The sequence below is a fragment of the Corvus cornix genome, chromosome 3 (assembly GCF_000738735.6).
Source record: "Corvus cornix cornix isolate S_Up_H32 chromosome 3, ASM73873v5, whole genome shotgun sequence".
Taxonomy (NCBI): Eukaryota; Metazoa; Chordata; class Aves; order Passeriformes; family Corvidae; genus Corvus; species Corvus cornix.
The window spans coordinates 99,772,036-99,790,556 of NC_047056.1; the positions used below are offsets into that span (position 1 = coordinate 99,772,036).

At 41.4% G+C, this 18,521-nt stretch overlaps 1 protein-coding gene across 1 annotated transcript in view; it reads right to left on the minus strand.

Moving 5' to 3' along the window:
- ADAM17 (ADAM metallopeptidase domain 17) overlaps positions 1 to 18,315 on the minus strand; it is a 35,560-nt gene extending 17,245 nt beyond the window's left edge. The window contains exons 1-5 of the mRNA XM_010393329.4: positions 18,083 to 18,315; positions 5,640 to 5,772; positions 4,032 to 4,165; positions 3,039 to 3,127; positions 330 to 498 (exon numbers count right to left, since the gene is read on the minus strand). Coding sequence (XP_010391631.4) covers positions 330 to 498; positions 3,039 to 3,127; positions 4,032 to 4,165; positions 5,640 to 5,772; positions 18,083 to 18,179 — 622 coding nt within the window. The 5' untranslated portion in view covers positions 18,180 to 18,315. The remainder of the gene's footprint in view (positions 1 to 329; positions 499 to 3,038; positions 3,128 to 4,031; positions 4,166 to 5,639; positions 5,773 to 18,082) is intronic.
- Between the last annotated feature and the right edge of the window lie 206 nt (positions 18,316 to 18,521).

Sequence of the window (18,521 nt, forward strand, 5' to 3'; positions counted from 1 at the left end):
ATTCATCAGATTTACCTGTGGAGCTTTTATGGTCATCACCACAGCCTTAACACCTCTCCTCTTCCTGTTCCTATCCATTATCCCAACTTTTGCTGACACAGCAAAGGACAGAGGAAAGAGGGACCAAAAACTCACAAAACCCCATCATAGCTCAAGACGGATTCCTTGAGCGACCACAGAGGCCAAACAGGTCCCACTGCAGAGTGCACAGAAGTACAAAGCTGTTTTAAAAGACATAAGGAGTGCTGTTTCCCCCCTCCATGCCCACAGTGCATTGAAAGAGCTAATTTGTTTCAAAGATGCTGCTCTACCAAGGTATGGACACTCACCTTCATTTTGCTCCCTGTCTTCCAGTCCTTTTGGCAACAGTTCATCTTCACTCAGCTTTAAATAACCACACACTTTGGGGGACTGCAATCTTGAGAAATCTTTGATATCTTCAGATCTGTAGACCAACAGTCTTTCATCTTCCACATCATCTACAAATCTCCACAGTGGCTGACAGCACAAGGAGAAGTTAGGAACACAGTGAATGCAAAGTCTAGATAAGTAAAAATCTTTATGTGTGTACCATTATATCTCCACAGCTCTCTGTGTACACACAAATACACTTCACTCACAGTGACAAACCTACTGATAAAATGACATCCTCAAGAAAGCCAAGAGAAGTCAACTCTCTCATGGTACATGGTAATCCACCAAAAGTCTGAGAGAATCTCAACAGAGTAGTGGCAGCTACCTGATAAAGCCATAGGAGAGACAATTTTTCTTCCCCTCAGAATCTGAGCAAACTGAGGAGGCTTCTCAGGTTCATCTCCTCCCCTCTGTAACAGCACGGAGCCAGGAGGAGATCTTTAACTGTGCTAATGTGGGAGACAGAGGAGTAGAAACTCCTGCAATTAAAGGAGGTTTTGATTTACAACCCTGGAAGAGGCTAGGTCTGGCTTAACTGACAGAGATTTATAAACCTTAAGCAAGAGGATCACGAGCCTGTGTTCCTATAGTTGTAAGTAAATGGGTGTTGATGGAGGGTTTTAAATATAATAGTGTGATTTTATATAGTTTAAGTTAAGAATGTAGATGGTATAAGAGAGACATCTGTGTGTACGTGACATGAGAATTTATTGGTCAAAACGCAGCTGCACTGCAGTGAGAAGTGCCACAGGTGATAGGTCACAAATCCAAAACAAAGTGTTGTTTTAAGTGTCTATTGGATTAGAAAGTTATAAATTAACTCTAAATCTTGTGACTTGCACCATTATTCGGAGGTATTGTAAAGCCTCACGCCCTGACTGATGTGTTCTGTTATCTTAAACCATAAATCCGTGTAATCGCATAGTCCCATCTCTTGAAATTATTTCCTCTGACGAGTGGAACACACGATTCCAACATGCTAACAAATGCACTCACCAGAAGCACAGGAGGTGGCAGGTACCAGAGAGCTTTTAAGCACACAGCAGAATGTGGGCTCTTTGATGTTCAATAGCTAGCCAAGTCACTCATAAGCATTAAAATTTCTCCAAAACCAAAGACCATGAAATCTCAAGGAAAGACACCAATTCTCACAGCAGATGCATACAAACCATCTTTTTACTTTACTGACAAGTCCTACTATTATCTGAATGTTAAAGCTACAGCAACACCACCAAATACAGCATGGACAGGGTCAGTTCTTTGGCCAAAGCCAAGCAGCACAGACTGCCTGCATCCACAACATAGAGCACCTGGCTCTGGGTCTCCTCTGGCCCTTAGGCAGTGCTCTTGCAGCTTCAGCCAGCCATTATTTAGCACACTGTGCTTTCGCTTCACAGCAAAAAGGTCCCAAAACGTGAAGGCTGTGCCATGCCAGCAGCCCTATGTCTGCAGCACGAAACTGAGGGTTTTGCACACTAAGGCAAGGTGTGAGGGCAACAGTGGTTTACACAAAGGCCCACAGCCTTTCCAAACATACACAACTACCTTGAAAAAAAAGGCAGTAAATGGCAGAGCAGCTTTGTTCATGCTGCCTTTGGGGAATAGGCTCAGGCATGCTCCCTCTGTGACTGCACATGGGAATCATCTCATCTGGGGCTGGTTAGCGGCCAAAGCTGACCTGGGGACACCACCAGCAAGGCAGTGTGGGCAAGCCAGAGGCTGCACACCATTGCCTGCCCTCAGCTGCACAGACACAGCCAGCCAGGAGCAGGGGCTTGGCTGCACAGAGAGCCAAAGCACACCCACACTGCTCTGCACCACAAACACAAAAATGCTTTACTCCACAATCAAACAGCTACTGTATGTTCTCAATGTAAAACTCAAGTACAGTGATTTGGGCATTTTGATCACAGTTTTATACTTTAACATGACTAGATTTTTCAGGTTTACTCATAATTCTGCATATCCTTGGGTTTGAAGAAAATTACAATATCCATATAACACTCAGCCATAATTACTGTTATTCAAGCCATTCTAATACTGCTTGTGTCTGGGAATATACTGCACTGAACAACTCATTATGACAATCTCTAATTATATATTTGTTGAATATGTTTTTTTTAACCAAGAGTTCAAAATAACACAAACAATGAAAATGGTAAAAAACAAGGGAGTAGGGAAAAATAACCAGATTTTCAGATAAAATATCAGATTTTCAATTAAGCTCTAAGAACGGGCAAACTTCCAAGATGTAACAAAGCCAGTTTTAAAAAGCTTCACAGACATCGACTCTGTTTAGACTGCCACAGTTTGTTAGAGGCCATGATCATCACTAATTACTAACATTATCCATTTCTGCTTCTGAAACCCTTTCCTGTTTAAAATATACCTTCTCCCTGATGTATCCAAAACACACAACTGTCAGATAATGTCACTCACTAATAAAAGTCAACACTTGCAAGCCAAATTGGTTTCTTATTTCTCTCCCTCCTCCCTACTCACCCTAAAACAAACACTACCACCAAATCTAGTCTGAGCTACAGAAGTGTCAACACAACTAACTAGGAACACCCAGAGGAAAAGAAGGTGATTGTCTGGATACAGTTTTCCACAGTAAAGCGTACCTCAATATTGTATTCTTCTCCATCAGTATTGATTCGCACTGTAAAATCTTCATCCCCAATATGTGCCACAACCTTGGAATTATGCTCTCCTTTAACATAAGCATGGAAGAATTAAATTAATTCAGCTGTTTGCATGTGCTCCTGCACACATTACATTTGTTGGGGGCTTTTAATTGTTCCTAAACTTCATGACAAATTACTTCCTCAGTCTCTGTACTGTTCAATTTAAAGAAAAAAAGAAATTAATCAGCACTTCCCCCAAGTCTTAACTTCCTAACAGTCACAGTCAACGAGACTCAGGTTTAACAGGTAATATTGCAGAAAGTGTTGGGATGGCTCTGGGGATTAGTAATGGGACACATAATATTTCTGCCAACAAAAGCAGCGTGCCATCTAACTACTATCAGACAGTAATTTCACGGCGTCAGCCTGCATTCCAGTGGGAAAGTCTCACCACACCACAAAGGCAACACAGAAATCAAAACAACTTAGCAGAAGCATTAGTACTGCCTGAAAGTGGAGCATTACATTTCTTTACAGAAAAGTAATCTGCAAAGAACTATCTTTAAGTCTTTTAATTGAACAGTCTGGGCATCAGTGCATCACCTCTACCTTGGCTTTGTGTTCTGGGGCAAGGAACATTCAAGTTCTACATTCCAGATGGAATTAAAGCTACCATCAACTCTTAAAAAAAATAATAATTTGCAAGCTGCTGCTTAAGTAAATTATACCTTTGTGTTCTGCCAAACTAAACACAAGAATCCTATCTTAGGAGCTTGATGCAATAAACCTTACCACCCACCAAACCTAAAAAAATCCCCAAACACACCACAAAAACAAAACCAGAAAACCCAAGGGGATAAGAATTACATTTATTTCTTCATTCTAACCATATCTGATGAAAATGACGGAAATACACCATTTACTCTGCCCAAGAGACTCAAGCAAAGCTGTGGTTTCTCAGCATTGACCCATAGTCTACTTCATACTAACCAACAACATGTCCGGTGAAGAAGTCTTGCCATTGAACACGATACTCCTTTTCCTTGCCTTCACCATCCACAATTAATGCTTGAAATTTTTCTGAAAAGTGTTCAGCAGTTGCAGTTAAGTATAATTTAAAGTGCCTGTAAAAGAATTTACTTACATTTATTTTTAAGCAAAGTATACACATAACAGATACATTCAATCTCCATTTTACTGAGGGTCCAAAAGAAGTTAAAAAGCATTAATTCTGATAAGCAGGCTATACTGTGTAATTGATAACTGTAAATATTTTAAGAGTCACAGATGTTTAATTTTAAAAGAAGTTAAAAAAAAATTAACTCCAAAATCCAAAACAGTAAGAGTTTGCTCATGATGTGCTTTATCCATCTGCAGTCAAGCAAAACCAGTTACTGGTAACTATTTAAAAAAAAACAGACCAAGAAATTTCTTCATCTATTTTAAATTAAATTATCTTAAAGTTCTTATTTTCTGACATAATACAGGCAAAAGACCATAAACAGAAATCTGAACTCTGTACATTTTTTACAATATATTGTCACAAAAACTAAACACTATCCCAAGAAGTAAGCTGATAACCTTCTCAAGAAGAAGCCTCATGGGATCTTGGTTTGTGTGGACTTTGGGTCAAAGATTTTTGGCATGCTCCTCTGCAATTATTCTGTAATCATCACCAGCAGTATTGCAACCTCACCCTAAAGCCAGAGTGCATGAGGCAGTGCAAAACAGGGACAGTCAGACATCTGATCCCATTAACCTTTCATAATTGACCCTCCAAACTTAAAAACCACCCTTCCAAACATTCAGAGATTCAAAAATTATGCATAACTTGCATGACAGTTGAAGATGACAGAGGGGAAGGCACATGAGAACACAGAAGACGAAGTCAAATGAACAAAAAACTATATACATTTGTTAATACAAAGTATTATTCTCACCCTGCTCCCCATTTCAGATTCACAATTTCAGCACTCAAATACCTGCAAGGCACTTTTCTGACTCTCAGAATAAAATCCCTGCAATCTTCATGCCTGCTCCCTTGTACTTCTCCTTCCCTCTTTCACCTGAGCTTTTATTTCCCATCTTATAACAAAAACCAAAAAACAAAACCAAACCAAACAAACAAAAGATTAAAAAAAAAGTATTTTATTTAATGGGACATTTATACTCAGTAGGAAAAGGATTAAACTTCCATGAAAATAAATACAGTGAATCTCTTGGGCAACACACCACACACACTACCCAAACTGAAGGCTGAGATTTACAAGAACCAGAGGACATTCAAGAAGTATTGACAACGTTGCCAGAAGAGGTCTAAGGGATCCAACCCAATCAGGGGAAGTAATCTACATGAAACTAAACCTAAGAATAAGAAATCCTGAATTACTGCCACTTCAGCCATCAGAGCAATAAAACAACTTATTTTCCCCTTTCCTCTGACCCTCTCTGAAGTCATATAACCACACAGATCACTAACCTAAAAGAACTGGCCAGTCATGACAGAAAACAAGACAATTTCTGGGTTTGAAACTGCACATTATTCATCACAAACTGAAGGAAAATACTATGCTATTTCATTGCAGATGATTTAATTACCTTTTCAGGGCTGAAAAACTTAAAAGCCTCTCTACATGTGTCTCAGGCTGGAGGTCCCTCTTCTTCAGTGAGTGTTGCTGGATGCTAGACACAGAAAGGATGTCGTAGTCTGAAAGAATGGACTCAACTGTGTCTGAAAGACCAACAAGGAAAGTTTTAGTTTCAAAAGACTTTATTTCCAAATGCACACATAAAAAAAGAGCAAACCAGAGCCTCCCATTTCAACAGCAAGACCACACTTTGCTCTAATTTTAGGATAACTATTGTACATTTCTGTAAAGGTCCATTTTGCATAGGCAAGTAGAAATCACAGAGTGTGACAAGACACAATCTGAGAGAGACCAACAGAGTTTGCTTCACTTTTTCTACAATTTCTAAGCAACCAACTCATCATTTTTACTGTCACAGCAGTGACATTCAGCAATTCAACTACTGCCCTCCCTGGCTGACCCCCAGAAACTAAATGGGGGAGAATGTCCCCATTTCTCTGGAGTGAATTACTCTCCGCATCTGCTGGTCCACACATGAGTCTGAGGAAGAAAATAGTTTAACCTATTAATTCCCTTGTTTTGCTTTGCTGTTATGAACAGCTTTTGCTACTAAACTGTTTCCATCTCAACCTACAAGTTATCTCACCTTTACCCTTCTGATTCTCTCCCCATCCCATCTGTGAGGAGACTGACACCAAATTAATTGCAGATTGGGACTGCATTGGGCCTTTCTGCCCAACAGTAGCTAGAAAACAGGTATCTGCATAGCACAGTCAAACAGAACTAACAAGGCAACTCATGTGAGATAACCTGGTTTCCCAATACCTTACCATCAAGCAAAATTCCTTCTCCTATTCAGAACATGAAAAGTTGTTCAGAGAAAGGAGACCAAGTGCCTGAATTCCTATGGGAGCAGTACACAAATTACAAATTCAGGTCACTACTCTGCAGATGTTTCCACCATTAACAAGTGCTCGACAGCTGCCAACAGTGTTTGGCTCTTGCTGATAAAGCCTCCTGCTATTTTGTAAGGCATTCCTTCACCAAAGCACCCATCCACACTCCTTCTCTGGAGCACCCACCACCCAGCAAGACACCCAACCACCACCTTGGCTTCCACCAGCACTGAGAGATGCAGTTTCTATTTACAGCCTTAACCAGAGACTCTTATTCCCACATCAATGTTTTCCTTCTTCGACAGAGGTGTTCACTCTTCACTGCATCAAATGAGGTTTCAGGTATGTTTTACAAGAGACAGAAGCGCTTTAATAAAGACATTCTTTATTTTAAAAATTCCCTGTTTTTTTCCCCTCCACTTCCAGCTATGCCGCTAAACCAGACCTGATAGCTACCAAAGAGGATTTTTGTTAAGGAAGACAGCATTCCTTCAGAGCCCCTGGTCACTAGCTTACACCACTCAGCAAAGCCACCTTGTGTGTTTTATTGGACTTTTAAGTAAAGCAGCACCACTAATAAGCTGTTTTACTGGCTATTGTGCAATAAAACAAGATTGCCAACTTGAAATCTAGATGCTTACAGCTCTTGAAATAATATAGGTTTCTTAAACCCAACACTCAGTACCATAATTTATCCCCAGATCCATGCCTGCAAAGCTCAGGAAAGCTTTAAGAACATATACACTGATCAGGGCAAGGGAAGCACCTTGCTTTTCCTTTTGCGAGGGGGTGGGTGGGGAGAACTAACCAGCAGTGTAATGGCACGTGTGTGCTTGTGTACACTGAAGTGAGGAAGGTACAGAAGAAAAGATGACTCTCACAGCCCTCCTGGCCCTGCACCAGACCCACTCGCAGAGCGAGGGATGGGCGACATGGCTGCTTTCTTGGGCAGCAGAAGCCACCAAACAGCGGTTCCCAGGCTTCTTCCTCCCCAGCTACTCCTCCCCAGTCCTTGAGCAACACAGGAAGGGCAGTGCAGTTGCAATTTCCTGATTTCTGTTTACAACCCACAGGTCGAGAGCACCTGCAATCGATTACCATGTGTTTCGGGTGATATGCAAAGGCAAGTTTCTATTACCATATTTTCTGTTGTGGGATTTTCCCTGTATGTGCCCCACTGCTCCATGCCAGGCAGGGCCTTCATTAGCTTGCCATGTGCTGCAGAGCTGGTTCACTAGAGCCATGCAGTGAGTAAATGGCTAACTCTACCCTCCAAACAGCCCTTTTAAAATTAAAAAGTCTGTTCTAATTAATTGCTTTTGGTCTGGCATCTGCCATCATTCAGAACCACCTAGGAAGGGGGTAGGAACAGGCAGGGAAATGAATTACGAAAAAAACAACCCCATTAAACTGCCAATTTTTGAATTCTTTTAATCAAACTTGAGATTGTCTCACCACAGTCAGCTAGAGCTGACCCCTCAGTTAAAGTGAATGTTGATATACAGGATATCCAACATTGGTTTATGATATGGACCAAGCGTGTGGTACGTGGGGCAGGAAACATGAGGTGTGGTACCACTGCCACACTGTTTGGGGACTTGCCAAGCACAAGGTCTGCCCAAGAGGCACAACCCCAGCTATAAAACATGACTGTCCTTTTGCACCTCTGCCTGTGAAGTACAGACCAGAATCAAGAGAAGGCCATGCCAAAGAGAAAGATGCAGTTGCCACTATGGCCAGACAAAATGTCTCAGTTTCATGGCAAGAGAACTGAGAAGTCTACTAAAAAAATCAGGCTTTTTTATTTGGTAGGCAAGTCCTGCTCCACCTTAATGTACACAAACACCCTTCTGGAAATGCCTCACAGAGACACAGGAAGTGTAGTAAGAATAAGACCTAAAAAGTTCACTAAGATGAGTAAGATGATTCTATTGAAGTAACAAATGAAACACAGGGCACTCCCAATTCCTGTAACCCTGAAACAAGAGTGCACTTGTTCGTATTTCCTCTTACCCTTCCTAAATTTGTTTGCTTTTAATTTTACTTACAACATAAGTAGAGGCTTAAGACATGCTGCTCCCAGACATAATAACATAACTGTTAACTAGCTATGGTATCAGACATGTGGAAAAAATACATTGGTAATACACTCAAACAAAAATTTTTCTGTAAAATTTTCTGTTCATATTGTGAAAATGAATCCATGTTCATGGCTTACTGAAAATAAAAGATGAAGTGTCACTATTTTAAACAAAACACAGGACAGTACAGAGTCCAACTGTACAACAGTTTGTGGATGGGAGCCATAGAAAGCATATACTTCTTATTCAAGTTTAAAAATATTTCTGGTATTCCTTCCTCATTATCTTCATTATGGTCCAAAAGTCATTTCCCATGGGCTTCAACAGACCTGAGCTGACTTAGTTTTCCCAAATCACTTTTTTGCGGTTCCTTCCCTTCCACACCCTCCTAGACTTCTGCATTCCTGTCTTTTTAGGGAACGCCTTAATTGCATCCTGATATGCCAAGTATATATTTATTGTCACCAGCCTTCACCTCATGGTACCTTTCTTTTCTGGAGGGAAACTTCCCAAGAGCATACAGATCTTGAGTTTGAAAGAGAGACAGGGAAGGAACATTGGTGACAAAGACGATATCCCAAAGCTCTCAAGAAGAAACCCACAGCAGTGATCCTCCTCTACCCCCAGCTTTGAACTCACCAACTCTTCCCTCTTTTATCTCACCTTGTTTCTGGGCTAAAAGCCTCCTGGCACTAGACTTTGAGACTTAACACAGGAAAATAATTTTAATAAACTCTGCTCCAGCACCAAAGAGCTCAAGAATGCACTGGGCAAGAGCTTAACTCCCTGAGTTGGAGGCCACTGCATGTACTTCAAAAGAAGAAGTTTCTCTTTTGGTGCTCAGCTAGCAATTCAAATGTCGCCCTTCTCCAACCAACTTGGGTTTCGTAAGTACAACAATAAATTCCCATGATCTCATGCCACATCTATTGCCCAGAAACCAACAAGTAAATATGGCAAGTCAGCCATTTCATAAGCATTCTTTTGCGCTGCATTATTTATGGAAAGGTTAAGCTTATCTAGAAGCATGATGTTTTAATCCAGAAGATATAATTAATATTTTTAAACCTCTCTTCAAAATTATCCCATGATAGAAAATGTCCCTACCTAAAACTCGAGATCCAACATTAAAAAAAAAATATTACATTTGGGATTTAAAAAAGACCACTACATAATCAGTGGGGTTTGCAGGAATAGTTGCAGTTATTTCTCCAATCATCCCAAAGGGAATAAAAGCAGAAATAATTTTTCTGTCAAAGGCAGAATGGGATAACAAACCTACAGGGAGCAGTCCTAGGACAAGCACTGCGAACACACTCAGGAAGGATTTTGCAGTGGGACGGTTAAATCAGTGTCATCTCCCAAGACTGAGAAAAGGGCTCCAGACTGTATTTCATGTGGCACTCATCAACTACATCTGGGTTCTGATCTCAAGCTGATTTCCAATGAGTATCAAATACCTATCAAAAGCTTATGAGCAGCTGACTAGTAACAATTTTTCTAATTCAGCTGAGAAGTGACTGAATAGTTGAAGGGCTTCATATTGTTTATTGTTACTATTTCATTTTATATGCTCTTCTTAGTACATTAAAATATTTTAATTAAAGTAACCAAATATAGTAATTTGAAATATAATTCAAAGTCTCAGAATTTAGACCAGGAAACACAGACTGGAGTCTTTCCAACCAGAACCACAAGAGCTAAAGCAGGTCTCCATCACCCTACATAAAACAGCTGCCCCTGTGTTTGTGGTAACAGCTGCTCACTGGCTGCAATACAGCCGGATTGTATGGCTGCAGCACCAGTCCAGGGAGTGCTAATGGAGAAGGCAAATATATTAATATTTCAACTGGGCACACAAATGGTCTGTGCCAGCAGGAGGTGATGCAGTCATGCCTAAATGTTTGTGGGTACCTTCTCCGAACAGCTTATGCTGCTTTTAGGAGACTGCCGATGAAGAGGACGCATTGAGAAGGTTCATCTGTAACAGCTCCTTGCATGTGCTGTTACATCCTTCTGCAGTACATCTGGTACAGAGCCATTGCCGAAGACACAATACAAAGTGAATTGAAACACTCATCCCACACAGAACAGCCCATGGTTTTAACAGTTTAGATAAACCACGTTTATTTGTTTCCACTGAAGAGTGGTTGCTGTTTTGCTCATCAAGAACATGGAAAGAGAAGAACTTGTGTGAGAAACAAGTTCAAAGCAAGAACCAAATACATGTCAGTGTTCTAATACACCATAACAAGATAAAGGTTTACACTCTGTTTGAGCACATTTCTGGACAAACCTGTTACTAAGAATGGCCAGCCAAGTCAGCACTGCTGAACGTTTAGAAGGCATGTTTTTAACTCAGTCTCAGCTGCACCAAACTCGTTAAACCACGTGAGAAAACAAGGTGCCCAAACTCACTCAGTCAGCAGCAGATGAAGCCTCGGGGTATGGTTACCCAGCCCTCAAGCTGGGAGGGCAGGGATGCTGCTGCTTTATTGTCCAGCAGCTACTCCACAGGGCACTTCTCCTGCAGTTACACTGGGCAACTACCCTCTCCTTATCACACATCCAGACATGCCAGTGATGGATATAATGGAAAACCTACCAGCTTACTAAAAACCCTTTAGCTCATCTCAGGAAAAACTTGTTCATGAAGCTGCACCTTTATACTACTCCAAAGTTTTTTTCCCCACAGTAAAATAAACATCTGTTTCTGGGCAGTGGGAATATTTCCTTAAGGGCGCAAATTCTGTTTAGCCGAAGCTGTACAGGTAATTTTCTGGTGGTTTTGAATACAGCTGAATACCCACAATGGCTCCTACATGTTACCTCACACACTTCCAACCTTGCAAATTATCTCCTTCACTAAGCAGGTCTTAAATAAGGACCAGAGAGGAACAAAACTTATACTATTGGATCTACTCAATTTAATAACAGTCTGTCCTACTAATGACAACAGATGACTTTTCAAATTAAAAAAAAAAAAAGCAATATCCTGCCAAATACTGACATTATTAAAAATAAGGAAGTCCACTGAATCAACATCCTCATAATTAAAGTGAAACAAGGGTAATTCAGCCATTCCATCTTACAACAGAACAGCATCATATGACTCGATGCTCAAAAAAACCCAACGTGACCCACCCCCAAATCACATGCTTTCATACATCCTGCAGAGAGGAACTGCCCAGTCACAGGATGCAGTGTTCTCTGGAAACAGATCATTTGTCTGGCTCTCAAAAAACTACAAGCCTCACTACTGTACAAAGATACCACATCACAAAATCCTGCTGTGTCACAAAATAAGTTTGAGTGGAGCTGATTCTAGGTAGACAAAAATTACTGTCTAGACTACACTTGTGAGACCAACCCCTTCACTTCTGACTGCATTTCTTCTCCTTGTAGATACAAATTTGGACTCATTCACACACGATCTTCCAAAATTCGAGGCACATCACAGGTACTGAGGAGGAGAACTTTACTATTTCAGTAACAGCCTGAAAAGGTGAGAAAGGAAACCAAGGGATATCATGTTCTTGTTCAACACATCAGGAATTATGGATCAACATCTACTGGGTGGCAGCTGCAGGTGCCTCCCTTCATAACAGAGCGCCCTTGTCTTCCCGCTTCCCAGTCCATGCACCTACGTAAGTTAAAAATGCAAATATCAAGAAGGGAAAAAAAGTACAAATAATGTATATTAAGACAGCACAGGAAGACAGGGATGGATATTGTGAAGAGATGCAGCGCACAGGTGACAAAGATGGGCAGTACTATCACATGTATCTGCAAGAACAAAAGATATCAGGAAGACCATTAGAACCACTGAGAGGGACATTAAACCACTGATGCAGGACATCCCCAAACCAGACAAGTTCATGTGCTGCACATGAAAATCACAGAAAAGGACAGCAGGATAACAGCTCTTCGTTAAAGAAACCTGGTTCTTGGTTTCACAGCAAAGCACTTCCCATCATCAGTCTGGCAAACTCAGACTCCTACAGCTTATATAAAAGCTGGGGGGAGAAAATCAACCTGTTTATAACAGAAGTTAAACATAAACTTCTATCTCTATCTGCTGACTACTAAACACACAACTAAATCCTAATGTAAAGTCAGAATGCCAGAGTGTTAAGAGTATGGCTCGCTGTGCTTCCTCACTCAGCCCTTCCAGCCACAGAGCAGAAATCCATGCTGGGGCTTCTGCACATGCACACAAATTCCAGAGTGGCAGAAGCATGAAACTGAAATGAGTCACTGCTGCCATCAGCAGTGTACAGCAGCAGTGAAGTTTTCAGTTTTTACAGCGGGAGGAAAATTAAACCACCCCAAATCTTAACTGCAAACAGGAATCTTACTTTTTGTCTGCTTAAAGGTCAGAACAAATTGGGACTACTGAAAACCAAACTCATGCTGAGCACCAGATTATGTTCCCATTACAAAAATCTTGCAACAGTTAAAGGTAATTCTTATTAATTAGACTTTAATGTAGCATTGACATTCTTTTTGTTGACCTTGAGTACTTCTCACAGAAATTACACTTCAATCACTTTTTTCAGTTGGAAATGGAAACACTGACCTATTCATACGAACAAGTGAAAACAAATCCAAGAAAAGTACTTGAAAACCTTGATAATAAGTAACTTCATGGAAAAGATTGCTAATCCACAACACAAAAATAATACTGATAATTTGCATTGAATAAGGCCATGTCTACACCAAGCATTTGCTGTTTATACCGAGACAAAAACACTGCATCAACGAATTCCTGTAATGATTTTGAAATAACCCCGCCACATCCTGGGAAAGGATCACATGCTGTGGGATTGTGTGTCCTTGAATTCTCCACTATGTGATGCATGGTGAGAAACACTCTCAACCTTCGGCTTTTGGGGACAAACTGCAAAACCAGCTCCATCTAAAACAGTAGTCTTGCTTCAAAGGATGTCCAAATGGGGCAAGAAACAGTAACAGAAAAGGAAGATCCTGGTAGGGAAATGAATCATTTGACCTTCACCTAGGTCTTGCCTTAGTCTCCAACAGAAGCTTCAGTTCAGCAGGATAAAATTTAATCTTGCATAAAGATTTTTGTCACTAATTATCTCACTGCACATTTTTGACACCAAGTTAAACTTCCAATCCCTTAACTCTCTGCCAGCCAGTTACATTTTGGACTTCCTGCATTTTGTCACATCAAGCGTGAAGAATTCAAAACTGACTGCAAATCAATTTATGCTGCCCTCTGTATCACTTAGCTCCCCTGGTTTATTCATCAACACCACTACCATTTGTTTTTTTCAATCAACAACTTCTAAATCCTAGTCTTCTGATGTGCATTAGGTAGGTTTGCACTGAACCATTTGTCATTTCTCCAGCTCACACAGCTGTTCTGAGTTCTGCATGGTACTTCTGCAGTGTGGAGAAAAAACTGCTGAAAATCAGGGTACTTACCTCAGATTTTAGTAGTGCAATTTGGCAGGTAGAAAAAGACCCCGAAGTGAGTGATTCAAAGAATATCATCTGCCCAGCATAGGAACAACTATCTTATTTTAGTTCCCTGCCTAGCTCGTGATAAAAAGTTCTCATTCAAAGGAGGTAACAGTAGAGTAAGACACATTTTACATCTAGACTCTGTTGGGGGTAATCCTGGATACATGCTGCTTAGTGGCAGCACACAACTTGTATCACTGTGCTGTAATACAGATCCAAGCAGTTCTTTAGTTATATTCAGTGACCTATTCACCTATTCAGTACCCAAGCTGGATATTTGCACTGTTATTCTTTTCAAGTACATTCAACTCTGTTACCATCCAGATATGTCTGAACTCCAAGACAAACAGCATAAATATTTTATAGCTATAAAAAAAGTATCTTCAGAGATAAATGACAACAAAGAGAAAAATTTTGAAAGAGCTGACACTAATTTTTCAGGGGCCAAACTACAGTATCAGTCACTGTACTGACTAGTAGAGTCCCATTTCTCTAGAAATTAATCCCTGATGTCAACATTATTAAAAAGAGTATACCGAAAGACAAACTGAGGTGCATAACCATCCTGCCTTCATCCCTCACCTGGAACACAACCACTTCCACCCCCAAAAACAAAGGGGCAGGTGCTCAGACAGTCACACTGTGAGCTGCTCTACAATAATGAACTTCACAAGGAGAAAGCATACCCTTTACTGAAAATAAAACAAAACCAAACAAAAACCCCAAACCACCAAAAAAAAGGAAAGAAAAAAAACCCAAACAAAAAAAGAGATTACCTTCCAGACAGCTCACATTCCATGAATCCACTCAAAGGAATGGGGAAGGGATTGGAAAGCTGAGGTCAGGTTGTGGCAGTCCCATTTTAGATCAGTTTAGACTCCTGGAGCACCACACCCTAAGATTACTTCAGATGAAAAAAGCTGGAAAATGACCCACATCTTTTTATCACTTATTCTATTCTTTGTCAAATTGTTTTTTCATGGTACAATTTTTTTTTCTTCCTTGAAAAACCGAACTCAGAGTAATAAGCAAGAAGTTCTCAACATAAATCACAAAATGTTAGTTCATGAAACTTCCTTAAGGATAGTGCTTATCATAAATCTGATTTCAGTTCCCAAAAATTAAGCAGTGGTTAAACAGAGCTTTCAAAATAATAACACTCAAATTATTAGAAGGAAAAGATGATATTTAGAAAACCAAGCTGTAAGATGAGGACAACAGAACTCCAACAAAAAGATGAACATAAAAACCATAATAAAACAGGCAAAAGTATTTTAAAAAGCAGCATATAGCTAATAGTTGAAATATTTTTTATTTTATGAGAAGAAACCACACAGCTAAATAACCAAAAGGGCTTGTAAAACAAGTCAGCTGCAAATACAGCCCCAAGAATGGATGCTAAAGGCCAGTACCAAGAAGTAAGGCAGTAATTGACCTTAGTACTCACTGCAGAGGAGATTGAAAAGTTCCCCAAAAGCTTATCATGATAGGATATATGTAAAGACCTGTGTTCAAGACCCAGGAAAAGAGGCTTTATAATAAGTCTAGAAAATGACCAATAAATCAGCAGGATATGAATGTATCAACCCAAGAGTTAAAAAGCACTGCTAAAACAGAACTGGTCAACTACTAACTGTGGTGTGGGACTACTGTGCCACTGGTGTAGAGCAGGGGGTCTGAAAGGACCAATTTCCACTCCAGGTACCATCTAAGGGCTAATCAACAAATACATTCAATGTCCTGACCTGGTAAACAGATAATAATAACAACAAAGTGTAAATTACTAGACCCAGGGCTAAATAAGATACTAGGGAAGTAGTGCCTCCTATGTATTAGCATATATATATATATATATATGTGTGTGTGTGTGTGTATGGGAGTAAAGTGTGGATAGAAGTAGCAGCTAATGTAGCACACATGGATTTTTCAAGCTCTCTCACAAAACACTTTTGTAAATTTAGTTTACTAGACAACGAAACAAAATGTGTGATAAAATTCAAGGTATGAATGTGCAAAATAACACATGAGGAAAATAATTCCTCACTGTATTTACATAGCCAAGTATTTCAGTATAATTATTACCACTCAAAGCAAAAAAAAAATAGCAACAAAACAAAACAACAAAACCCACAAAGAAAATAGAGCTTGGAGTGACTATTGAAGATGAAAAATTACTCAGAAAGGAAACAAAATCAAAAGCACTCATCATTACAAATTTATGCTGCCTTTGTATTACAAATGGTGTCCTGCAGTCCTGATCATACATCTCAAATAAATAAAAATCCAACACAAAATATATAGAAAAAAGTGACCAATAAAGTCATGATTCTTTCCTCATACTAAGAATTATCATATAGATTAATATTTTCTCACTTAAAAAAAAAGATAGTACAAATGAGACAGATTACATAGGTATGTAAGTCACTAAAGGCGTGAAGAAAATCAGTAATTCTTCCATATTGACAATTTCTGACAGCAGAAATGGTCAACGTTTAGAAAAAGAAGAAAGAAGGTTTTCCTCCATGCAGTATTTCATAAAATTGAATAGCTCATAGTCCAGGCATGGTGGTACATGAGCCAAGAAAATAAAAGCTGTCATATAAAGACTGCGCAAACTCATAGCAGACAGGTCCTTTAAAAGGCATGGAGATCTGACAGCCCAAGATGCAACCTCTGTTCAGGACCTCACTGACCTGCCTGATGTTGAAAGGACACGCTGTGTTTGTTTTGTTTCTATTACACTTCCTGGAGCATCCACCACTAAGCCCCATCCTTCCCAGGTCCCTGCAGCCACCAACTGCTGAGGTGTGCACAGAACCACAAATCCACCTCGGGTGCAGGAGAGGGCAGAGGTGCACCCTGGACACCTGTCAGAAACTGTGCTGAGAGATCTAAGCCAAGAAAGGAGACTTGGAGCAGTCCCTGCTGGCCTCACCGACTGGAGGCAGGACAAATATCTCTGTGAGAATGTACAGCTGATTAATCACTGGAACAATGTTTGGAGACTGTCTTTAGACAGTTCAGTTGTCAACTTGAATGTCAGCATCATCACATCTGAATCCTCACCCTGCATAGTGATGGACTCAAGGAAACCAACAGAACTTATCACAAGATCATTTTTGTACCTTTGATTTTCAAAACATGAGTTTTCATGTGGGGCCAGACAAAGCTTTTAAAGGAAACAAAAATTTTGCTGCTCCAGTGATGAGGAACTACGGTAGAGAGGAGAAAAAAAGGAGCAAAGACAAGGATCCAAGAAGTGTGTAAAAAATGGGTCTTAAGGGCTAGACACGACCACTGCCTCTTGCAAGAGCCCATCTGCCATTTCAGTGACAAGCTTTTGCTTATCAAACAAAAGTCTGCAACTTCTTCATTGCAAAGCAGCTCAGACGCAAAACTGTTTACCGAAGTTAAATAAAGCAGCGGTTCTCCTCCAGTCAAGCTTTTCTAGAGGTCACTTTCAGCTCCAATGGCTTCGGGCTCTCTGGTGACTCTCCAGACAGAACTGTGAAGGGAAGCCATTTATATGATTTTGCCCAGTGAGGTTGTGCAGTCTCCCTCACTGGAGATAGTCCAGAACCGCCTGGATGCAATCCTGTGGAATATGATCCAGGATGACCCTGCAGGAGCATGGAGACTGGACCAGACGACCCACTGTGGTCCCTTCCTACCCGACGTATTTTGCGATTATCCCGCCTTAACAGAACGCAAACTCCTGTGAGGAAAACTCTTCAGCAGACCTCGAGAGTGAAGACAATGGTGTCTCCCTGCCTCCCCGCAGCGAGCAGTAACCCCAAACACGGCCCATCAGCGATGCCTTCAGCAAAAAGAGTGCTCTACCCCACTCCACACATCACCCATCACTAACCCGCGGCAGAGGCGGGGGTGCCGTGCCTCCCCCCCCCGCTCCGTCGCAGTAGTCTCTCCCTCCTTCTTCCCTCTCTCCCCTCCCCTCCGCGGTTGCCGTGGTCGCGCCCTGCCCTCACCGTAGCGCTGCGGGCGCTGCGAGTGCCCCAGCGCCTCCAGCCCGCCCGGCCCCCACAGCAGCACCAGGGCCAGGACGAGCCAAAGTCGAAGCCTCATGGTCCGGGCGCGGCTTCCTCCGGCACTGCGCGCCCGTTCGTTCGCATCCACTCGGGACAGCTTCGCCTTCCGCCCGCTGCGCCGAGCCCGCCGCCGTCCTGGGCCCGCACCCGGAAGCGCGGCAGCTGCGCGCGGGGCATTGTGGGACGGGCGGGGCCGCCATCTTGAGCGGGGGGCGGTGCGGAGGGGAGGCACCGGCTCTGCTGTGGGGCGTGAGGCGGTCAGTGCTGCCCTCATGGAGACATGGGATGGGGCAGAGCCTAAGGGATTACAGTGGGGCGTCTGCCCCAGCCTCCCTGCTCCTGCAGGGTCATGGTAAACCACATGGCACAGGATTGCATC